The 24,714-nt window shown below is 45.8% G+C and overlaps 2 protein-coding genes across 3 annotated transcripts; one reads left to right on the top strand and one right to left on the bottom strand.

Annotated features, from left to right (window-relative positions):
• Nucleotides 1-1,265: 1,265 nt before the first annotated feature.
• On the top strand, nt 1,266-2,442 carry LOC103646768 (ATG8-interacting protein 1-like). Its single transcript, XM_008671438.2, is given in 3 exon segments — nt 1,266-1,362; nt 1,365-1,891; nt 2,326-2,442. Coding segments are annotated over 3 exon segments (741 nt in total).
• Nucleotides 2,443-13,836: 11,394 nt separating this feature from the next.
• On the bottom strand, nt 13,837-20,976 carry LOC103646769 (ABC transporter G family member 25). 2 transcript variants are annotated; one of them, XM_020548374.3, is made up of 14 exons: nt 20,508-20,956; nt 20,350-20,426; nt 19,456-19,728; nt 19,289-19,352; nt 19,045-19,188; nt 18,901-18,935; nt 18,751-18,824; nt 17,751-18,649; nt 16,903-17,670; nt 16,686-16,834; nt 16,312-16,601; nt 16,100-16,224; nt 15,822-15,974; nt 13,837-13,903 (listed from the first exon to the last, which is right to left on the bottom strand). In XM_020548374.3, exons 1-14 carry the CDS (start codon nt 20,735-20,737, stop codon nt 13,900-13,902), a joined length of 3,285 nt encoding a protein of 1,094 aa, XP_020403963.1. In that variant the 5' UTR covers nt 20,738-20,956; the 3' UTR covers nt 13,837-13,899. The 2 variants fall into 2 exon arrangements, with proteins under 2 accessions (XP_020403963.1, XP_008669661.1); XM_008671439.2 differs by lacking the exon at nt 13,837-13,903 and having other exon boundaries at nt 15,656-15,974; nt 20,508-20,976.
• Between the last annotated feature and the right edge of the window lie 3,738 nt (nt 20,977-24,714).

Consider the following 24,714-nt stretch of genomic DNA (forward strand, 5'->3'; position numbering starts at 1 on the left):
CTGCCACTCTCCTTGCCTCATCTCCTTGCCTCGTCCGCCGCCGCTCTCCTTTGCCTCGTCCGCCGGCTCCCTCGCCACCTCGCGCCGCCGCGTCCTAGCGCCGCCGTGACCCCTCGCCACCTCGCGCCGCCCCGCCCTTGCCTCCTCGGCCACGCGCCGTCGCGCGCCCGTCCTCCTCGGCCACGCGCCACCGCGCGCCGGTGCCTCCTCGGCGCGCTGCCCTCGCCCCCTCGGTGCGTGCTGCCACGCGCCCTCGCCCCTCGGTCGCGCGCCCATGCTTCCTCGCCACCACGCGCCGTCGTGCTCCCGTGCCTCCTCTCAGCCACGCGCCGCCGCGCGCCAGTGCCTCCTTGGCGCGCCGCCCTCGCCCCCTCGGTGTGCGCCACCGCGCTCCCTCGCCCCCTCTGCCACGCACCAGTTCTGAGATGGTCTTGTCGTACACCATGGGGCAGCCTACAGCAACGTTCTGAGATGGTCTTGTCGTACACCAGTTGTTTGTTGAATTTTCTCTGGCTCATAGTGTTCCCTTTTCTTTTAAGACGACTTTTGCCCCTTTGTCCCCAGCCATGAGAACATCGTTTGAAAAAACTGGGTTGAATTCACTGTCCATGCTACCTCTGTGACGCCACTCAACTTCATTTGGATAGGTTTTGCAACCTAATTTGCACAAGCAGGGCAGATAGCATGACTGGTATCATAAGAGTCTTAGCAAGTGAAACTCAGGACAAGGAAAAGCCCGTCGCAGGAGGATATCATGGCATGCCCATGCCCATCCCATGTCTTCGAATGGTTAGGTAGGAGTGCTAGGACATCCTAGAGTCTTTGTGCAAGAAATTCAGCTAGTTGCCTTGTCGGAGATGATATTCCTGATTTGTCCGGTGTTGTTGATTTAGTGTCACTTGCAACTTGGATCTTGAATTTTAAGCGACATCGTAGATTATCCTGTGATCTTTAAAGTTAATGCAGATGTCAGTGCTAGTTGTCAGAAGGCTTCACTTAAGACCCTTGCTTGCTGGTGTGATGTAGGCATTACATAGGCAGAAGAGCTAATTAGCATATGGTTTTTTCTCTCTTTCAGCCACTATCTTACAACTGGGAAGCAGCAATTATTTTTTGACTTAAAGCATCCGTATGGATGAATTATCTTTGTGAATGAGCATGTATTATGAGATGCATTGATACAATATGATTATCTGCACTAGCATTCAACTTCTGAATTTTCACATCTAATATTGAGTTTTTGGTGTTTTGGTAGGTTTTTGTGCATGGAAGATGACAATGAGGTCACTGGAGAGTCACATGTGGCTGATGAATGGGATATGATGTCCCTGACTTCATCAGTATATGCTAGCCCATTATTCCGATTAATATTCAGTAAGGCACACAAACTGGATTAGTCATGTCAGATGGCTTCGTGTTCCCTCCAAGTGAGCATGAAAATTTGCCAATAGAACCAGAGCATGAGAATTTGCCAATAGAACCAGAGCATGATGAATCAAATACAAACAGCCTTGAAAAGGAAAGTAGATGTGCTGGAAATAACGATGATGACTGGTGTCATGTATCACCTGAAGAAATTGATGGTGTAAGTAATGAAAATCTAGCTGACAACAGTGACTTGCCTACTGCCAGTGAAGCTACGGTACCAGATTCCCACCCTACAGAAATAAATGCTAAGCGAGAGAAAGATCATACGACATGCAAGGCTGATCATACTTGTGAAAGATGGTGGAAAAAGAAAACCACTTATCTATTTCATCATATAAAAGGAGTGACTACACTCTGCTCAGTTGTGGCAGCTGGTGCTGTTGTTGGTTTTGTTGTAATGGGTCAGAGGTGGCAGCAGGACCATTGGCACCTTCATCAATTTAAGTTCAGTGTCAGCGGTGAGGTATGCCATCTATCCTTTATCTGGAGAAGCTTCACTAGCAGTGTCATCTATATTATCGTTACCTGTATTTCTTGTATGTTTATAATATATTTGGTCATACTGATAGATAAAGCTGAAATTTATTAACTCTGTGGTATATTATGAAATACTGATGACAAATGACCACACAAAGTTCTTATGATGTGTTTAAATCTATCAGTAGTATTATGCGGTTCATCTCCTTGGAGTTCAATGAGTGGAGTACTGCAGGAGCCAGAAGGCTCCATGGGTTGTCCTTATATAACTTTATTTGTATGCCAATTAATATTATCACATTTGTGTCTCTATATGAAATTTGGCTTTTTACTGCATAGGAGTTGATGTAGCTTTTAATTGAATTAATTTTGTTATGGTAACTGACTAATCATATGGTTCACTGATGTTCACTCCGACAGAGCATGAATCGAGTCATTGGAGCATTCAGTCGTTTGAAGGATGGGCTTCCTGGGAGTGAGCAACTAAGATCTCTGCTGCTGACTCGCGTACTCCCAAAACAGCCACTGAGCGCTTGAGTACATGCACCAAATTTTGGTGGGCAGCTTTTAGTGTCAATTTTTGTTGCTTATATGATCTTGAGACATTTCATTCTTTTCTTGTGCTACTTGATTTTATGTTACTGTAAATTAGTGGTCGAGACTTCTCACGGTGTTGTTCTTTAAAACATACCAACTGTGAAGGGACATGTGGAAACATAGAGGGCACTATAACAATATGTATCCATTATAGCACTATAACAGAGAGGGCACTATACCAAATTTGATTACTTCGACCTTGTGTTGTGATATATTGAATATTGTGCTTGTATTGTGCTGTTAATGAACTGTTATGGAGGCTTCCCATCCGGGGAGGGAGAAAAATAAAACTGGGTATTAAAAAAATTATTCAGTAAGAGTGTCGGCCCCCACATTCTTATATGGCACATCTAGGCTGGTGTAGCATCCCAAAATTTCAAATCTTGAAATTTTCTCAAACTCGCTCTAAATTCAAAATGAATTTCAAATTTCATTTCAAAATGTTTGTTTGCGAGTTGATATCAGCAAATAAAATATAGTGGTCTATATTCTCTCCAAAATCCTCAAATATCCTACAAATATTTCTCCAGTGATCCCCTTTAAGTTCTTTCCAGAAATATTGCCTAGATATTCCACCGATATATCTCCAAGTATTTTCCTCTTGATAAATACCTTCAGAATTATTTTTCAAGTCCCTACAAATATTTTCTTTATAACTTTTCTCATGCTCATACGTATACATATGCCTCCGGTGTCATACGGTGAGCTATACAAGCTAATTACACTCATATAAGACAAATCCATGCTAATCTCCCACTAATCCTCTCATCCTCCCACTAATCCTCTCATCCCTCCCCCTAATCCCCCCACCATGGCTATAAATAGAGGGGCAAGAGCCTCCTCTCATCCCACCCCAAGCCATTTCATGGCAACTCCCTCCCTCCCCCCCCCCCCCCCACCCACACGCCCACTCCCACTCCACCTCCCACACAAGCACACACTAGCACAAGGATCGTTCGGTCGTTCTTCGATCGTTCGTCCCCCTGTTCTTAGTTTGTTTGTTCGTTCGTCCGATCGTTCATGGTTCGTTCGTCCGTTCGTCCGATCGTTTGATCGTTCGTCCGTTCGTTCGTCCAAATAATCTTTTTCCTGCCGTTATGCTGCCGAAATTTCGATCGTTCATTCGTCCGATCGTTCATGGTTCGTTCGTCCGTTCGTCCGATCGTTCGTCCGTTCGTTCGTCCAAATAATCTTTTTCCTGTCGTTATGTTGTCGAAATTTCGATCGTTCGTTCGATCATTCGATCGTTCATCGTTCGTTCATAGTTCCTATTCATCGTTCATCGTTCGTTCATCGTCACTATTCACCGTTCATCGTTTGTTCATACGAACTATTCACCATCACTATTCATCATTACTATTCATCGTTACTATTCAACGTTACTATTCAATCACCCCAAATTTCAACTACTCATCCATCATGCTGTCCAGTCCACCTAAGACTAGCCAGACCCATATTTCAGTCATACGAACTCTGGTGACTGTGATTTTCATTCCAGTAGGGAACTTCCCATCTGGTCACCCATCCTAGATTTCTCCAAGTTGAGCACGCTTAACTTTGGGATTCTTTCAAGCCAGGCTTCCAAAAAGAAAGGCAAACCTTGTTTGTATGGATACGTCTTCAATCCTATAAAACCTGGCCCAAGATACCACAGCCCACTCGGACCAGAATACCACAGCATTCCAGCTATTTGGGTCCCGCATCACTGCTGTCTGATGTGACACAGTAGGTAGGAACAGTTTCCACCAACATAAACCTCTGTCCAAGAAAAGCCCAAAAATAATTCCTCGCACCCCGCTCAAAAATACATTTGTATTTTTGATTTTCCAAATATCTCTAAATATTCAAATTCTAGAATATTCCTAGAATATTTCTTTCCTTTTCTTTTCTCTCTATGATTATAAAATCCAAAACTCCTCCATCCAAACTTAGATTTCAGTCATTCTTGTTTCTAAAATTCTTGTCAAACTATTCCCTATCCAACCATGTCATCCCTTAAGCATGGTTCATATTCTAGAAAACTCCCAAAATACTCTTGTCCCATATTCTGCCTATAACTCTACTGTTCATATTAAGTCAGATGATTCATTCGTCACCATTCTCACCAACAGTGAACTTCATTGTGCTACACCACATACACCCAGCTATAAATACACCCAGCTACCCTCTCCCTCTCCACACACACTCAACACCCTCAGCCAAGGCAAACACCCCACCCACTCAGTTACTCCGCTCTGTCGGCTACACACATAGTGTCGCTTCATCTCCAGTCCACCCTCCTGGTAAGCACCTTCGCTCCACCACCAACAGTATCTCAACACCACATGACACATATTCTACTCAAGACTCTACCCATCCATATATCGCTATTCTGACCACTATACTAAATATTTGTTGGTATACTTGTTGGTTTGTATGTTTGCTTGTTCATGTTGCATAGTTATCGGAGCGTTCGTGCCGTCTCGTGGAGTCCAGATCTACAAGTCTACGCCAGGCAGTGGAGCTAGAAGCCAGTTCCGCGAGCTCCTCTTCCCCCTTCGCTGGATAAGCACAGCAAGCTCACTGGATCCCTTTGATGCATAAATTACCTATGTTTTTCAACCACAACCCTTAGCCTGTTATTTTATGCATGATATGATTTTGAGACAAGTTATTATGGACACCCAGCCGCTTGCCGCAATCAATCCCTGATATATTTGTTACAAATGATTTGAGGAAAGGTGTGAGTTTTCAAAAGAAAATGCTTTTCAAAATGTGTATGATGAAAGGTTTTCACCCATATCACCTTTGAGTAGGGATGATCAGGGACTCCCTGGTTTAGGGGAGGGCCTAAGGTGATGGCTCAGCTGGTTTAGGTGTGAGCAGAAGGATTGTCCCCTCACATAAGGACCGGTTTGTCATCCTTCACTACCTGTACTCATGACAAGTACAACCACTCGAGACTGTGTGGGCAGTCACTCGATCTGAACTCATACGGTCCAACCCCACGGTTGTGAAGGCTGGGGAGCACCGGGAGGATAAGGAGGGGGAATGTTTTGTCCGGTTTGGACATGGCGGTGGCCTGACTCCTTCCGGTATAACCGTTAAGGTTAGGACGTGCGAGGAAAGAAAGAGATTCGGCATTCGGGTCTCATGACGGTGAGATCGCAGAAACCGGACTAGTGGGTAAAGTGTACACCTCTGCGCAGAGTTTGAAAACCTATTCGAATAGTCTGTGTCCACAGGAATGGATGAGTCTGGTATGGTATGGCAATTAATGTTTTCTTTTCAAAAAAGGGTGCGTTTGAGAAAAATGGTTTTTAAAAGGTCCGGCGGTTGAGCCGTGAGCTATGGTGGACGGGAAGTCCAGTAGCTGTTTTTGAAAATGAAAACCAGTGGGAAACTGCTGAGATACCTGGATGGTTTAGTCCAGGGGATTTTGTTCTATATTGAAAAACTTCCTGCTCCTTTGGGAGAGGATGCGCTTTGCAAAATACAAAATGTTTTACAAAACAACCCTGCATAAAATATTACTGTTTCTGCAAAATATCCTGAGCTCCAGATATTCCATGCATTATATCTGATTTCCCCATTCCACGGGTGAAGGTGGGCTGCTGAGTACGTTTGTACTCACCCTTGCTTATTTGTTGTTTTTCAGAAAAAGGAGATCGGGTAAGAGTTACGACTGTTCCAAACCTTGCCTGTGGCTGTTGGACTGCTGAATTGCTTTGCTGCGTATATCGGGCTGCTTCAGCCCCACTCCGATTATATGTCCCGAGTTGTGGACCAACTCTTAAAGTTGTTCGCCACCTTTATAGGTTTGTATCGTTTAAGCAGATCAGTAATCATCTGATGTATAAATGTGTTTACTAGCCTCCTGGGACTAGTAATTGTATCACATTTGAGTCCCAGAGGATTGGGGCGCTTCAGGTGGTATCAGAGCTGTTAGGTTGGCCGAAGGACATAACCCTTAGCCTGATCAAAAGTTTTTGAGTCAAAACTATTTTCTTAAAAAAAATTCTTGCTCTCATCCCTTCATTTCAAAAATGCTTTCCCCTTTCCTTCTCTCAGAAGTCAGATGGAGGTCCGCTGCCAAACCAGCTTTTGCTAGAATGAAGATGGTTTCCCCAAGTTGTTGAGAGCATGCACAGATCGCCTCGGAATCAGGAGCCAGCCAGATTATGATGGTCGTGAATTTGTCGAGCATGGCATAGAGAAGTGTGTCGTGACTGTATACATTGGATCCAGTCTGCACCATGTGGAATGGAGTGTCACTGCTGCTGGGCACAGATTCAATGACACCTGCCAAGTCGTCGCCCGCAAGGCATTGAGGGCCCTGTGTCAGATCTATGAAGAAGAAGTGGCCGACACACCGCTCAGATTCTTTCCGCCCTTTCAGAGAGACCGTCCAGTTTGGATGGCCAGGATGTGTGCATTGGAAGGGAAGCAGCTGCTTGAGGATGACCCCACAGTCGTGTACCTCACTGCATACCTGCTCACCCTGGATGCACAGTATGATTTCTTATCTCGGCACCACCGTCAGATGATTGCCCGAGCAGAAGATGCAGAGAAGCTTAACCGTCAGCTCCATCTGGATCTCACCACAGCTCAAGCCCGTGCAACTGCATTGAAAAGTCGTGAAGTCATTGCTGTTGAAGCCCTGAAGCAAGCCAAGGATGAGCACGTCCAGAAGTTGATGGAGGCCTACTTGGTAACCCATAACCAACGTAGAGCCCTGCGGATCCAAGAACCCGCTTCATCCAACCCAATCCAACCCATGAGAGCTAAAGATCCCCAAATTCTTGAAGGTCACTCGGTCTCTATTAGAGGAGAGAAGAATACTTGGGAACTACCGGAAGGAGCCATAGTCTTGGAAGGAATTCCAGTCTTCCCTCAGGCTATGGATAAGCAAGAGCACCCCGAGTCCTCCCAAGATCCCCCACCAGAGCTGTTTGAGCATCTCACCATGAAGAAGATTCTAGCACCATCCCTTAAAGTCAAGGAAGAAGCTGCAAGGACCCCGCCAGCACCGCCGCCCTCTGAGGAACTACAAGAGCCAGTCTCGCTCGAAGAAGAGTTTGACCCCATCTTGCCACCTCAGTCGCCGCCAGAAGAAGTCATCAACATCAACTCCCTCTTGACCCATCCAGGAGATGTCTCAGATTGAAGTTGTGTGCTAGCCTTTCCAGAAGAGAAGCTGCCTGGTCTGAGTTAGTTATGCCCAGTCCTCTACATGCATTGGGTAGTGAAGTTTTTCTTCACTTTGGCTAGAGCCCTGCATGTATGAGAGGTAATCGTGTAGACTCGTGTTTTGCAAAACTCTAATTGTGTGGCCCCCTATGGCATTTCAATTGATGTTTTCTTCCCTTTTGAGTGCTTATGTGATGCTTTAACGTTAGTGCTCATAAGTTGCATTTAGTATAGTTCTCAATTCAGGAGCCAAGCAATAGTCGTTATGCTTAGCCCCCGAATCTGAGTAGTCCGTGCTTTGGAAAAAAACTCTATTCTTCCCTTATTCAAAACATTTGATTTGTTTGTGCTTATCATTGCTGAGCTTGTGTGTTTTCTTTTCGTTTTTCTTAAAAAGGTTTTCTCTAAAAACATAGATCACAAATTAGAGCTAATCCTCACCTTATGCTTCCATTCTCATCTTAACCTATCTGAAGAAAAAAGTGCCTTACCCAAGAAGATACTGAAAAGCTTACCCTTGAAGCCTAGAATAAGCTACAGAAGAAACCTATCCAGCCGCTCAGTCAAAAGGACCGACCACGAGAATCAAAGCACTACCCCTGAGTCAAAGTAAACAGAAAAAGAGGACAAAAGAAGTTATTACCATACAGAGAGGAAAAGATTCTTGGAACCAGAGACCACAAACATCAGGGTCATTGACCCCACCACTCACCTGTGCCCCTCGCACGCGTCCCCGCCTCCATGCGCACTACCATGGCCCCACGCCCCCTTTGCAGCGCACTACCGCCACCCACGCCCCCTTTTGCAGCGCACCCACCGCCATCGTCACCGGCAACATGCCCCCCTCCCCATGTCGCGCCTGTTGCCTCGTGTCACTTGCTCCATCACCACCACTCCACACCTCGAGCAACACCTTGCATGCTAGTCACCTATAACCCCCCCACTAGCTCCCTCAACTCCCATCTCGCTCAAAGCAAAGCACACTCTAGATAAATCCTCTCTGCCAAATCGCAAGCAACTCCATTTTCCACTCCCTCGCCCCTAAGATCACAATGCTTGGTGATTCTTGGGTTGAAGACTGTTGTACATGGTTCATAGCCTTTGGTTTCCTCCTCTATATGATGGTAATACTCTTTGATAGAATCCTTCAGTGGGAAGAGCAAAGAGAAAGAAAGGGCCAGTGAAAAGAAGATAGTGAAGAGAAGATGAGAAGAAGGTTGTCCCAGAATCAACCTTGTGTCAGTCATTTCTCCGCAGCCTGCTCAAGCAGCAACAACAGAAGAAGGCCCTGTAACACCCTTGTTATGAGGTACTTCAAGGAGTTCAAATCCCCAAGATTCAAGAGTTCTACCTCATTCTTTTTAAGTGGGGTAGTGTTCTAGCAAGGTTTCTGCTATGGAGAAAAAGAAGGCATGTAGCAAGCTTGTCAAAGACCAGATCATCGAAGCATATAAGTTTCTGGATGATAAGTGGTCACCCAAGTTCTGTTGATGAAGCACCGGAGGACCAATCAAGGAAGGAATCCATGAGGGAGTTCACAAGAGAAAGGTTTGTGTGTTGGCATCGATACTTCCTCAATAAGCTAGCTGCCAAGCGAAAGCTGAAGACTGAAGATGATCTTTGAGTAGCCAGAATCAGCGTTTGCAATCGGCAACCAGATGCTCCGTAAGGCCAGATCTTGTTGAAGTTCCATCTCCTCGAAGAGTTGCAAAGTGAAGATATGTAGCTGAAGTAAAGCTATACCCATAACCCTTCTAAGCCGAATCTCGAGGACGAGATTCCTTTTAAGTGGGGTAGATTTGTAGCATCCCAAAATTTCAAATCTTGAAATTTTCTCAAACTCGCTCTAAATTCAAAATGAATTTCAAATTTCATTTCAAAATGTTTGTTTGCGAGTTGATATCAGCAAATAAAATATAGTGGTCTATATTCTCTCCAAAATCCTCCTCAAATATCCTACAAATATTTCTCCAGTGATCCCCTTTAAGTTCTTTCCAGAAATATTGCCTAGATATTCCACCGATATATCTCCAAGTATTTTCCTCTTGATAAATACCTTCAGAATTATTTTTCAAGTCCCTACAAATATTTTCTTCATAACTTTTCTCATGCTCATACGTATATGTATGCCTCCGGTGTCATACGGTGAGCTATACAAGCTAATTACACTCATATAAGACAAATCCATGCTAATCTCCCACTAATCCTCTCATCCTCCCACTAATCCTCTCATCCCTCCCCCTAATCCCCCCACCATGGCTATAAATAGAGGGGCAAGGGCCTCCTCTCATCCCACCCCAAGCCATTTCATGGCAACTCCCTCCCTCCCCCCCACACCCACACGCCCACTCCCACTCCACCTCCCACACAAGCACACACTAGCACAAGGATCATTCGGTCGTTCTTCGATCGTTCGTCCCCCTGTTCTTAGTTTGTTCGTTCGTTCGTCCGATCGTTCGATCGTTCGATCGTTCGTCCGATCGTTCATGGTTCGTTCGTCCGATCGTTCGATCGTTCGTCCGTTCGTTCGTCCAAATAATCTTTTTCCTGCCGTTATGCTGCCGAAATTCTGATTGTTCGTTCGTCCGATCGTTCGATCGTTCGTCCGATCGTTCATGGTTCATTCATCCGTTCGTCCGATCGTTCGATCGTTCGTCCGTTCGTTCGTCCAAATAATCTTTTTCTTGCCGTTATGCTGCCGAAATTCCGATCGTTCGTTTGATCATTCGATCGTTCATCGTTCGTTCATAGTTCCTATTCATCGTTCATCGTTCGTTCATCGTCACTATTCACCGTTCATCGTTCGTTCATACGACTATTCACCATCACTATTCACCATTACTATTCATCGATCATCTGATCACCCCAAATTTCAACTACTCATCCATCATGCTGTCCAGTCCACCTAAGACCAGCCAGACCCATATTCCAGCCATACGAACTCCGGTGACTGTGATTTTCATTCCAGTAGGGAACTTCCCATCTGGTCACCCATCCTAGATTTCTCCAAGTTGAGCACGCTTAACTTTGGGATTCTTTCAAGCCAGACTTCCAAAAAGAAAGACAAACCTTGTTTGTATGTATACGTCTTCAATCCTATAAAACCTGGCCCAAGATACCACAGCCCACTCGGACCAGAATACCACAGCATTCCAGCTATTTGGGTCCCGCATCACTGCTGTCCGATGTGACATAGTAGGTAGGAACAGTTTCCACCAACATAAACCTCTGTCCAAGAAAAGCCCAAAAAAATTCCTCGCACCCCGCTCAAAAATACATTTGTATTTTTGATTTTCCAAATATCTCTAAATATTCAAGTTCTAGAATATTCCTAGAATATTTCTTTCCTTTTCTTTTTCTCTCTATGATTATAAAATCCAAAACTCCTCCATCCAAACTCAGATTTCAGTCATTCTTGTTTCTAAAATTCTTGTCAAACTATTCCCTATCCAACCATGTCATCCCTTAAGCATGGTTCATATTCCAGAAAACTCCCAAAATACTCTTGTCCCATATTCTGCCTATAACTCTCCTGTTCATATTAAGTCAGACGATTCATTCGTCACTATTCTCACCAACAGTGAACTTCACTGTGCTACATCACATACACCCAGCTACCCTCTCCCTCTCCACACACACTCAACACCCTCAGCCAAGGCAAACACCCCACCCACTCAGTTACTCCGCTCTGTCGGCTACACACATAGTGTCGTTTCGTCTCCAGTCCACCCTCCTGGTAAGCACCTTCGCTCCACCACCAGCAGTATCTCAACACCACATGACACATATTCTACTCAAGGCTCTACCCATCCATATATCGCTATTCTGACCACTATACTAAATATTTGTTGGTATACTTGTTGGTTTGTATGTTTGCTTGTTCATGTTGCATAGTTATCGGAGCGTTCGTGCCGTCTCGTGGAGGCCAGATCTACAAGTCTACGCCAGGCAGTGGAGCTAGAAGCCAGTTCCGCGAGCTCCTCTTCCCCCTTCGCCGGATAAGCACAGCAAGCTCACTGGATCCCTTTGATGCATAAATTACCTATGTTTTTCAACCACAACCCTTAGCCTGTTATTTTATGCATGATATGATTTTGAGACAAGTTATTATGGACACCCAGCCGCTTGCCGCAATCAATCCCTGATATATTTGTTACAAATGATTTGAGGAAAGGTGTGAGTTTTCAAAAGAAAATGCTTTTCAAAATGTGTATGGTGAAGGGTTTTCACCCATATCACCTTTGAGTAGGGATGATCAGGGACTCCCTGGTTTAGGGGAGGGCTTAAGGTGATGGCTCAGCTGGTTTAGGTGTGAGCAGAAGGATTGTCCCCTCACATAAGGACCGGTTTGTCATCCTTCACTACCTGTACTCATGATAAGTACAACCACTCGAGACTGTGTGGGCAGTCACTCGATCTGAACTCATACGGTCCAACCCTAGGGTTATGAAGGCTGAGGAGCACCGGGAGGATAAGGAGGGGGAATGTTTTGTCCGGTTTGGACATGGCGGTGGCCTGACTCCTTCCGGTATAACCGTTAAGGTTAGGACGTGCGAGGAAAGAAAGAGATTCGGCATTCGGGTCTCATGACGGTGAGATCGCAGAAACCGGACTAGTGGGTAAAGTGTACACCTCTGCGCAGAGTTTGAAAACCTATTCGAATAGTCTGTGTCCACAGGAATGGACGAGTCTGGTATGGTATGGCAATTAATGTTTTATTTTCAAAAAAGGGTGCGTTTGAGAAAAATGGTTTTTAAAAGGTCCGTTGGTTGAGCCGTGAGCTATGGTGGACGGGAAGTCCAGTAGCTGTTTTTGAAAATGAAAACCAGTGGGAAACTGCTGAGATACCTGGATGGTTTAGTCCAGGGGATTTTGTTCTATATTGAAAAACTTCCTGCTCCTTTGGGAGAGGATGCGCTTTGCAAAATATAAAATGTTTTACAAAACAACCCTGCATAAAATATTGTTGTTTCTGCAAAATATCCTGAGCTCCAGATATTCCATGCATTATATCTGATTTCCCCATTCCGCGGGTGAAGGTGGGCTGTTGAGTACGTTTGTACTCACCCTTTCTTATTTGTTGTTTTTCAGGAAAAGGAGATCGGGTAAGAGTTACGACTGTTCCCAACCTTGCCTGTGGCTGTTGGACCGCTGAATTGCTTCGCTGCGTATATCGGGCTGCTTCAGCCCCACTCTGATGATATGTCCCGAGTTGTGGACCAACTCTTAAAGTTGTTCGCCACCTTTATAGGTTTGTATCATTTAAGCAGATCAGTAATTATCTGATGTATAAATGTGTTTAATAGCCTCCTGAGACTAGTAATTGTATCACATTTGAGTCCCAGAGGATCGGTACGCTTCAGCTGGGGACCGCGCGCACAGTAAGAGTGTCCGCCATGTCATTGGCCGACACTCTTAACATAAGAGTGTCGGTTGCGTGCTGAACCGACACTCTTAACGTAAGAGTGTCGGTCCCCACACTTTTATACGAATAAAAGCGTCCATTTTAGAGTGTCGGTTGGCCGACACTTTTATACTAAGAGTGTCGGCTTATTTTAGTAAGAGTATGGGTTTTTGGCCGACACACTTTGCCTTGTTTCTTGTAGTGACCTTTTCACACTTGAAGCTTCTGAATTCTGATTACCATCACCTGGTGGCTGGTACGTGCTCTCCAAGTTCTTACTTACTGTCAATGTTAATGCAATGCAGGCAGTGGCGTTGAGTGGCTTCGAGATGTACCATTCAGGTAAACAGGAGGAAATAACCACCACTACACTACGACTTGGTTTGCAAAAGAGATATTTAACTTTTTTTAGAGCCCCATCTACGTCCACAACATTCACGTCCGATCATGTAACTTCAGTAAATACTTGTACTGTTCGGATCATGGTCAACCTTTACCAGTTAATGTGAACTAAGAATGTCCAGGTTGGTTGGTACATTAGTACCGATTAGTTGCAAGAATGTATGGTACACTTTAGATCTAATAGTTCGGGTAACAATTTTGTTGAATCTTCTTTATTCTAGTGCAAGCACAGGATTTCAGAGATGGGGATGTACACCTAATATAAAAAGAATAATGCCAAAAAAATCTGAATTTGTATTTGCTTTTTTTCTCATCTGTACACTGGTCAATGCTATAAAACCTCTCATCGGAAATGATTTACAAATGTGCAAATGAATGAAGAAATTAGATATGAACTAAACGGTACACCTAAACTACTACATTCATCTCTTCTTGAGTAAACTACTACATTCATCTCTTCTTGAGTAAACCTATTTATTTTCACCGGTATGCTGTAACAGAAACCGCCAATATAAATTTATGCGTGCCGCTACCTTAGAACTCTTTCGTACTAGTGAAATAACCACCACTACACTACGACTTTTTGCAAAAGAGATATTTAACTTTTTTAGAGCCCCATCTATCACTACTGAAATTTCGCTCTTTGCCGAGTACCAAATACTTTGCCGAGTGTTTTTTTCGGGCACTCGGCAAATAAGCTCTTTAATTTGTCGAGTGCCACGCAAAAAACCATCGGTAAAAGAAAATACTCGGCGAAGAGCTTCTTTGCCGAATGTTTTTTTTTGACACTCGGCAAAGTGCTTCTTTGCCGAGTGTCAAAAATATAACACTCGGCAAAGAGCTCTTTGTCGAGTGCTTTTTTCAACACTAGGCAAAGGCAATTTAAAAATCACATTTTAAAACAGTAAATTAATTCAAATGAACAAGTTTTCAACTACAAATTTGTATAACTCATCATGATGTACAATTTATATTTTGAACATTTCTTCATATGATAAAATAAAAATAAATTTGTTCATCAAACATATATCTCTCTCGTAGTTTATGAAAAAGTTGCCAACTACAAAATTTTATAACTTCTCAAGATTTACAAATTTAAAAATTTTAAAATTTAAATTTTGAAAATGACCTCGACAGTAAAAACCACCAACATGAACGTCTTAGGTATTGAAGAGTTATGAAACTTTGTAGTTGACAATGTTTTGGTTTGAAATCATCTTGTCATGCAAAATTATGTTTGAATTTAAAAAATTTAATTTTTCAAACTACCTCGGATGGAAAACCACCAAAATAAAAGTTGTAGGTCTTAAAATATAATAAAACTTTGTAATTGACAATTTTTTATTTGAAATCATCTTATCGTTGAAAAATTCGTGTGAAGTTTTTAAATTTGAAATTCAAATTTTGTAAACGGTCTCGGATGTGGAAACTATCAAAATAGAACTTATAGATCTCGAAAAGTTATGCAACTTTATAATTGGTCACATTTTCAAATGAATTCATTTAGTACCATAAATAATCAAATTACTCCCGATTTGTTATAGTACACGAGGAATAAAAACATAATATAAACATAATTGATATAGTAGTGTAGTGGTAGAGGAGGGTATGCACGAGAGAGGTTGCGAGTTCGAATCTCACCATTCACAAAACATATAAATTTGATTAAAAATAATAGTGAAAAATGATACGGCGATGGGTAAGGTAGCGGTTAGAAGTTGTTCCTATAATTTAAAAAATGTTTTGCTTTTTTTTAGATTTTTTTCGATTCCGAGTGCTTTTCTTTACTTAGTACTTTTCGACACTCAGCAAAGTCTTTGCCGAGCGTCCGAAAAAAAATACTCGACAAAGAACTATTTGCCGATAAAATGTTTGCCGATTATTTTTTGCTGAGTGTAACAATTGGCAAAGGCTTAGACACTCGGTAAAGAACGCGATTACGGTAATATATGTCCACAACGTTCACGCTTCAGTAAATACTTGTACTGTTCGGATCATGGTCAACCTTTACCAGTTAATGTGAATTAAGAATGTCCAGGTTGGTTGGTACATTAGTACCGATTAAGTGTAATAATGTATGGTACACTTTAGATCTAATAGTTCGGGTAACAATTTTGTTGAATCCTCTTTTTTCTAGTGCAAGCACAGGATTTCAGAGATGGGGATGTACACCTAATATAAAAAGAATAATGCCAAAAAAAATCTGAATTTGTATTTGCCTTTTTTTCTCATCTGTACACTGGTCAGTGCTATAAAACCTCTCATCCGAAATGATTTACACATGTGCAAATGAATGAAGAAATTAGATATGAACTAAACGGTACACCTAAACTACTACATTCATCTCTTCTTGAGTAAAATCATTGCAGCAAATGCCACCATCCTGAAGAAGAGACCATACATGAACAAAATCAGAATGCAGAGCTTGTAGTTGTGGATATCAAACTGATTCTGGAACAGCAGGCCGCAGCGAGTTATAAGCCAGACTCCAGGATACCTGCACAAAAAGATAAAAAAAAATCCCATTAGCTCAAGTTCAGTAATCCATTACAACAGGGACATGCATAAAATCAGAAACTGCGTCCTGAAAAGAGACGGCACGGCAGATGAACAAGTACTTACTTCTTGGCATTTACAATTATGAAGCCCTCCAACGCCCATTTTGAGTAGCACAGTCTCTTGATGAATGTCGGAGTGCTCTTTTGAGTGGCTAACAGGGTCAGAACAACCGGTACAAGTGCAGAACACTGACAAGGCATCAGGATGAATGAGGTTAAGTGCACAGTCTCTTGTATCAAATAAAAAAAAAGAAATTGATTTGTCAGGATACCTACCAGCTGCGCTGAGCCAGGACTGAAGCAGATAGCGAAAGTGTATCCGATCCCCGTCACACAATACACAAGCGCGAGGAGCACGATGTAGTTGTCGGCAATCGTTGATCTTGGGTTATTGAAGTAGTAGAACATAGACAGGTAAATGATGGGCTTCACAACCGTACTGAAATGATCAATCGTGTCCCTAGCAAGAAAGTATGCCAGAGAGCTCATCCCAGACTCTCTTTCCCTGAAGTACTGCAGCCGCTCCAGTGAGAATGACCGCAGTGCTGCAATCTTGCACAGAAGAGCTGCACGCATGGTAGTAGCTGATGTCAGGATCAGGAATTTGTGTGTGTGCGTGTGTGTGAAAACAAGTGTATATCTGAACTTACAAACTGCAATGATAGTGTATATGTAGCCAGGCATCCCGAATGTCTTGTCACTGAGCTTCGCTATCGTCCCTAAGCAGATACCAGCTAGGCCAAGTATCAGGAAATCAACCATGAGCAGCCTAGCTTCACGCAGCCGCTGCTTCGTGACCCTGAATTAAAAATGATCAGTAGCCGTTCAACCAACATCGTGAGAAGAAGATTAGAAATGGCTGCATACCTTCCCAAGTAGTATTTGTACTGCATGAGTATCCCTGCCGTTTTTCTGCTAGACAGGTCCTTGGGTTTCGACAAATGTTGCTCGAGACGGTCGCGCTCTTCTGCGAAGGCGTTCCTGAGGGGGAGGCAGTGAGGGGTTGAGCCAGCAGAAACTGAGGAGCCGGACCTCAACTGTGGGGTCTGTTCGCCGATCTCCTTGGCATCGTCCTGCATGTCGCTTGGCACTTCATAACCATTGTGAAGCATCCAGTGCACTGGCAGATGCTTGGCTTTGATGATGCCAGCAGACTCAGGCTTAACGATGCCCTCAAGGATGTCAATGTAGTGGTCTGGCGGGTTGACACGGTCGGGGACATGGATCCCGAGAGTCGTCGTGAAGTACTCCTCGACCGTCTTTACGGGGCCGTTGTAGACCACCAAGCCTCCTTTCGCGAGCAGCATCAGATCGTCGAACATGTTGTACAACGTGTAGCTGGGTTGGTGGACGACAGCACAGACATTGACGCCTTCCAGCGCCTCGTGCCGGAGAGCTCTGAGGAGGAGCTGCGACGAGGAGCTGTCCAGGCCAGACGTTGGCTCGTCCAGGATTAGAAGGGATGGCTCCATCACCATCTCGATGCCCACGTTGACGCGCTTCCTCTGCCCGCCAGAAATCCCGCGCTTTTCCACGGTTCCCACCAACGAGTTCCTGGTCCCCTGAAGGTCCAGAGAGTCGATTACTCTCTCCACTACCAGCACCTTGTCGCGATGCTTCATGCTTGCAGGTAGCCTGCCAGTTAGGATTACAGTACACAAAAACTGTTATAAACTGCAGTAGGATGACGATATGATGAACACAAAAACTGTTACCTGCACTTTGCACTGAACCAGAGGTTTTCCTCCACGGTGAGGTTCCCATGGACGATGTCGTCTTGCGGCACGAAGCCAATGATCTTCTTGTAAGAGCGGATGTTGACGTCCTTTCCATTAACGAGGACAGAGCCCGTCATCTTGTAGCCGTTGAGCTTCCCGGTGACGGCGTTGAGGAACGTGGTCTTGCCGGCGCCTGACGGGCCCATGACAGCAGTCACACGCCCCGGCCGGAGCTCGCCGTTGATGGACCTCAGCAGCTTCTTCTTCTTATTATTCCCGAGCATCAACGTCAGGTCCCTGAACTCGACCTTGATCAACGGCCTCGTTATCTCCCTCTGCTGATCCTTGGCCATGGCAACCACCCCGGTGAAGGTCAGGTTCCTGCTCTCCTGCTGCTGCTGGAACTTCTCCTTCTCGATCTCGCCGTACGCGTACTTGAACACCTGTGTATGGGTGGACCTGTGCTTTCCCTTGGGCGCAGGCTTGTCCTCCTTCGTGTCCACCACGACGACCTCTCCGCCGTCGCTGACGTCGACAACAACCGACGGCATCACCACCTCCGTGATCTCGCTCCTGCTCTCGGACGCAAACACGGCAGAGTCTGACATCTCCTGCGTCATCAGCGGCGCCTCCTGCACCCTGCGGCTGGAGCTGTGCGGGTCCACCGGCTGCCGAAACGACACCCGTCTCGAGAACGTGCGCGAGAGATGGCCCTGCATGCCGCTCACATGCCTCCTCGCAAACTGTTTCGCCGCCCTCCACCCCTCCTGCGCCTTCAGCTGCTGCCGGGCCAGCTGGATGGCGTTCTCCCTCGACCTCGCTTTCCTCCGCTCGCGGATGCTGAGGAACTTGTCCGAGCAGTTGTATATGACCAGTAGCAGCAGGCACAGAGCACCCTGCGTATGTAGGACGAAAACCAAAGTTTATTTTATATACGGTAACATCAAAATTCACTGTGTAGGAATTACAAAACCATGCGAGAGTATCTACTACGTACCACTATGCAAGCTCCAAGGATCTTGACGTTTTCGTTCTCCGTGTTCTCATCGCAGGAGCCCTTTATTATGCACTCTGCAGCGAATTAACCCTAAATCAGCTCACAGAAAAAGAAAAAAAAGCCATGTCGTATATTGTTCACGGCGCTTACTCTCTTGAGCGGTGGAACCGAGCCTACAATAGTGCCTGCAGAAGAAACAGAGCAACACTGACCAAGTCAAACCACCTCACTTCATACGTGAAGGTTCAAGTGAAAGTCAATGCCTGCAGAAGAAACAGAGCATGCAGTACCCACCCAGTGCTGCAGTTGTCCTTCCTTGTTGTGCTCGGACAGTGGTAACCAGCCGGGCAGAAGATCTCTTCGGTGCTCTGGATATCGGCCCACATGTCAGCGCCTCCGCAACCGTTCGTCGAGTTCGGGGTGATCTGGTACTTGTACCTGATAATACCAAAAGCCCCCCACAGTAGTTGAGACACACGCATGGCATGGCACACTGAATCCGTCTGTCGCAGTAGCAGCAGGAAGGAATGCGTCTTACGGGTCGCAGAGGCCAGTCGTCTGGTTCGCCGTGGCGCGTGGGCAGTAGGAGCCTAGCGGACAAGCTGACGACGGCAAGAGGAAAGGGAGGGACACCAAGTCAGAAGCAAGCAAGCACGAGAGAGCGTGGCCCCACGCGGGGCAAGCTAGCTGATAAATGCAACTCACGGAGCATGCAAGTGAGGCCGCGCGGGCAGAAGAAGCCCTCGCAGCATGCCTGGCAGCCCCTCGCTCTGAGCGGGACGCCGTTCCTGGGATCCCGAACGACGACCACCGGGTCGGCGGCGCAGGCCCATCCGGCGTCGCACCCCCTCCCCCAGGACGAGATGTTGCAGTTTATGTTCGTCTTGAGGTTGATGTTCTTGTCGCCGTCGCGGTCGTACAGGCTTGCCAGGTAGAACTTCACTTCGTCCGGCGTGCATAGACGCTGGACCAGGTCGCCTGGATGGAACCCAGTATGTATGTTCGTTAGATATTTATAGAATAAAATAATGAAGACAGGTTCATTTTTTATACTGAGTCAAAATGCCTAGTTTGTGAAAAGATTGCCAACGTCACTAGGACTGCGAACTGCGATGGACGATCATACTATTATTAGTTGGAGTTGAGCTTGTCAAACCCAACTGTGTCAGATAAACAAATGGTTGTTCTAAGATGAATGATTTCACGTGCGAAGCGAAATGCGTAGGAGAGAACGTTTCAAACTGACAACGTCTCAGTCAGCCACTTGCCTGGCTGGAACGAGAGAAAAATCGAGGGGCTACAAGAACGACACAAGGTGTGGTCCACGCGTTCATAAGTTGACGAAACCTACTACTACTACCCTAGGCAAGCAGGCACCTATCAAACAGAATAATTGATAATTAATAATTTCTTCACCCGGCCCAACAATCTTTGCCGTGCCGAGACGAGATTCTCGGATTCAAAACCACTTCACTCGGAAGCAAACAGAAGAATTGATTAAAAATCAACTGGAAATCAGACCCAAAATCCTGAGATGTGGATTGACCAGTCAAACAGCGATGAAGGCCACATCCGGGATCAGGCCATGCATGAGCTTACCTTGGGTCTCCGTGAGGCACCGATCCACGAAGCTGAGGTCGGACGTGTAGTTGAAGGCCTCGTTCCAGTCCTCCTCCCTGAGCACGCCGCCACGAATCAGGATCAGCTACACGGGTTATTCTGTACTGACGGGCGACGACGGCGATCGAGCAGCTTACAGGTCGGCAACGCAGAAGCTGAACTTGTCGGAGATGGTGACTGCGATGTCGTTGGTCAGGTTGTTGAGCTGCCTCTCCACGTCCGGCAGGTCCGCCGGAGGTACTACCGGCGGCGGCTGCGCCTGCTGCTGGCCGCTGGCGGCGCCTGCGAGGAGGACGAGGAGGACGACGACGACGCCGACGCCGCCATGGGCTCGCTGCTGGAGCTGCGGAGCCCTCGCATCGCGCATTCCGAGCCGGAGGAGGAGCGCCGAGGCGGTAGCGAGCTTGGCCGGCTGAGGAGGAGGAGGAGAAAAGGATGGGAATGGGGATGGCCGGCCGGGTAAGCGGAGGGACGGCGTGGAAACGTGTTGCGACTGCGAGCGAGGAAACGAGAAAGGGATGCTTTGCCAATATATACTGCGCTACTGTTTGCTTGCTGGCCTGGAGGCTGGAGGCTGGAGGCCGGAGGGACGAAGGAACAAGCCAAGAGACAGAAAAGTTGCTGCCGTTGATTCGGTATTTTGTAGGCGTGTGGACTGCCTCTGGCTGCCACATGCGGGTAGGGGCCAACCTGACTGTTTCGTCCTGCTCTCGTTTCTCTCCCTCCCCTGCTATATTTTTATTCTAACCCTTATCTCTATGGCTACCTCTATATATCTTTTGTATATCTCTATACCAGCATCTAATAAAAAAGAACAGAGAGTTTCTTTCAACCAGATTTTCTACTTTCAGAGTACCCCTGCACCCCGTATGACACAAACTCATAACCCATGTTCATTAAGGGCATGTTTGGTTATAGCTAGAAATTACTGAAAATCTGATTTAGTTATGAAAAAATTGTTGCAAACTAACAATCGTAGAAAAAGCTAAAGTATGTTTGATTAAACAACCGTTAACTATAAATTATGTAAGAGCATGATAGTTTGGTAACATAGAGGGCAGGAATTTGAGAAGGTGTTTAGTTTCCTCACTAAATTTTAGTTCGTGTCACATTAAATGTTTGAATATCAAATATGAGTGTTAAACATAGATTTAATTAGGTTTAATAAATTTGTCTAGTCTTTTAGTCTTCATCAAATGTTTGATAGTCTTCATCTGTATTAGAGTTATAACACTCGCTCTAGGTTATGCCTAGTTGTCGATAGTGAGGTTAGACACTCTCAAACCCCTGGACACTTGCGTGCGTCGTTGTAAATGTACTGAGTGGACAACAGTCTTGCAAGATCACACAAACCGTGTTTAAGGTGTGGCCATCGTCGTGCACCGAAGGTAATGAGGCCCACAATGTTTCGGTCGAAAGCTCGATAGTGGAGACAGTGTGGAGCATCCGAGTGAAGCCAGAAGAGAAGGACCACTTGCAGGGGAAAAAGGATCGTGGCTAACTACAGAGCTACCTGATCAGGTGTTTGGCCCTCGCATGGGCTTCCATGCGTAGGGGCACTAATGAGGATTAATTACAACCTTGCTGATTCTTAATACCTCTGTAAAAAATATTGGCACGTCAATAGGAGGTTGCATCTCTATCATAATTAAGCTTCCGTATTTACATTGCTTCCTTCGATTGTGTGCTTTTTCATTCCTACATTAGTTACAGGCTAGTTGGTAGGATTGGAACCTATAGATTGTAACTCTGTTTTACGATAGAGATAGTAACACATAGACAAAACCTTACTTATACTAGCTTGCTTGGTTATATGCATAGGTTATGTCTACGAGATAAAATTAGAGACCTCGATTAATATGAAAAACAGTTATCCTAATTTTCCACTCCTTTTAGGCATCCAGGTACCTTTAAGGGTCGAAGGAGGACGAAGACAAAGAAGGAATTGAGGGAAAATTAGGGTAGAAGAAGGAATTGAGACGGAAAAGAAACTTTCTTATTGTTGGCGACCAAAATGATAGGTCGGACGGTCCGGCCCTGGGGCCGGACGGTCCGCGGTCCGGACAGTCCGCACCTGTAGGCCGGGCGGTCCACGCAGGCGCAGAACAGATTAGGGTTCCGAGTTTCTTGCTATGTTTGTTGGCGAGAATCTCGGGATAAGCTTGGAAATTAGTTTGTAAAGGGTCCAGCCCCCCTCCTCTATAAATAGAGAGGTATACGGGCGATTTGTAATAATGAATCGAATCAATAACACTTCTATTCCGCATTTATTTCCTAGGAGTAGTTCTAGTCTAGTTCTAGTTTAGCCTTCCGATCCCCCAAATTCTTCGCTTCTCTTCGACTCTACGTCGATTAGAGGAGTCTAGGTCGGCCTGCCCGAGCCTAGACAACTCCTAGGATCTGTCCTCCCGGACGGGGTCCCTCCCGGGAGCGAGATCCAGGCGCCACCGGCAATCTTCCGCCGCCCCTGCGCACACGCGGACCGTCCGGCCGTCAGGCAGGAACTCTAGCCTCGCACCAGGACGTGGACCGTCCGGCCCCTCCGCGCGGACCGTCCGCCCCTGTGCAGAGAGCACTGCCACTAGTTCGTGTTGAGTGTTTGGCGCCCTAAAAAGGTGTCAACATACTTTTTGGCGACTCCGCTGGGGACAACACATCTAGACTCATCAAATCGGCCCTCAATGGCCGGTTCAAGGGATAGCTCTGAAGTCTCCCCCAACAACATTATAGAGCCGACTTGGGAAACCTTGCCGGCCGACGAACAGCTCCAGTTCGAGGAGCACAAGGAGCAGCTGATCCAGGAGGCAAAAGCAAAGTTCTTGGCCATCTTCAAAGTGGACAGGAACAACAAGGTCGTCCGACAATGGGCGATGGATCCGGCTTCGCTTCGACCCACGCTAGATATCCCCAATGTAAGTAATACAAACGAGCTGCAATCTCTTAAGAATTATGTAGATGAGCAGCGAGAACAAATGCAAAATATCATAGGGGGTATGTAAAACGACTATAGGAGACTAGCACGTGCATTTGATAAATCTAGCATTGCAAATTTTCCTTCACACGAGGTTGAGTTAGGAGGTAACACACGTAATACATCGGCTATAGGTTGTCAAGACCAACCCCTTTATGGGATGCCGATCGACACGTACCCTGAGCAACCGCAAATCGGCAGTAAATCAACCGATCTGCACATGTCCGGACCGTCCGTCCGTGATCGTGGACCGTCCGGGCCAGCCACAGCCGGGCCCATTTTAATGAGTTACCCACACATGCACCCTAGCCACCACATATGGCACAGAATCTGAACTACCCAGTCGGACGGTCCGCATACAACGACGGACGGTCCGCATATAATCACGGACGGTCCGGGCCAATGTCCGGACAGTCCGCACATGACCTTTTTTAGGAGGATTGTTACCTGAATCCTCACCCGTCCCAGCAACACTTCCCATCACACTATGCAATGCATCAGCCCATTAATTCAAGATCCAGAGCCCAGGAAAGCTTTCTGGCCCCACCTAGAAGGCCGGAAAGGAACGATCAAACCTATGAACCATATAGGGCAAGTGGCAATGCACCACATAACCAGTGGGGGGGAAGACAACACGCTAATTTCCAGCCAACCCCACCTATGTTTGACCAGAGAGTCGGTGGTCTTGCACCGGCTGCCATTGATATAGTAAGAGAGGAAATAGCCGGGGCGTTCCGAGATAAGCTCGGAGTAAGCATGGTCCATGGGGGGCAATCATATCAGAAACCATATGACAGCCGATTTGATCACCACCCATACCCACAGGGAACCAGGATACCCGAATTCGCAAAATTTTCGGGTGACCAAGGAAAAAACACGCGCGAACACATAGGCCAGTTTTTAGCACAGTTAGGGGAATTGGCCAACACAGAAGCATTTCGTGTGCGTTTATTTTCATTATCTTTAACAGGAACCGCGTTTGCATGGTACACCACTTTACCTCCAAATTCTATTTTGTCATGGGGGGATTTAGAACAAAAAATTCATGACCACTTTTTCTTTGGTGACTATGAGTTAGATTTGGTAGATTTAGTGTCCTTGCGACAAGCGAAAGATGAATCGGTTAATGATTACATCTGGAGATTCCGGGATACAAGAAACCGATGCTTCCAAATTCATTTAGCAGAAAAACAGCTGGCAGGATTAGCCTTTAATGGTCTGCGATATTATTTAAAAGAAAGATTAGAAGGCATCCAATTTTTCACACTAGCATAGTTACACCAGAGAGCTTTGGCATGTGAATGCCGAAGCAAATAAACTGCCAAAACCATTCGTCACAATGTCCATATAGTAGAATGCGACCAAAGTAGCTC

Source organism: Zea mays, chromosome 2, assembly GCF_902167145.1.
Source record: "Zea mays cultivar B73 chromosome 2, Zm-B73-REFERENCE-NAM-5.0, whole genome shotgun sequence".
NCBI classification, from domain to species: Eukaryota; Viridiplantae; Streptophyta; class Magnoliopsida; order Poales; family Poaceae; genus Zea; species Zea mays.

Coding starts and splice junctions, on each gene's coding strand:
- LOC103646769 (XM_020548374.3), bottom strand. CDS start 20,737: ATGCGCGATGCGAGGGCTCCGCAGCTCCAGCAGCGAGCCCATGGCGGC. Junction 18,650..18,750: donor TCCTTGGAGCTTGCATAGTG/GTACGTAGTAGA, acceptor CTACATACGCAG/GGTGCTCTGTGCCTGCTGCT. Junction 16,835..16,902: donor TACAAATACTACTTGGGAAG/GTATGCAGCCAT, acceptor TTTTTAATTCAG/GGTCACGAAGCAGCGGCTGC.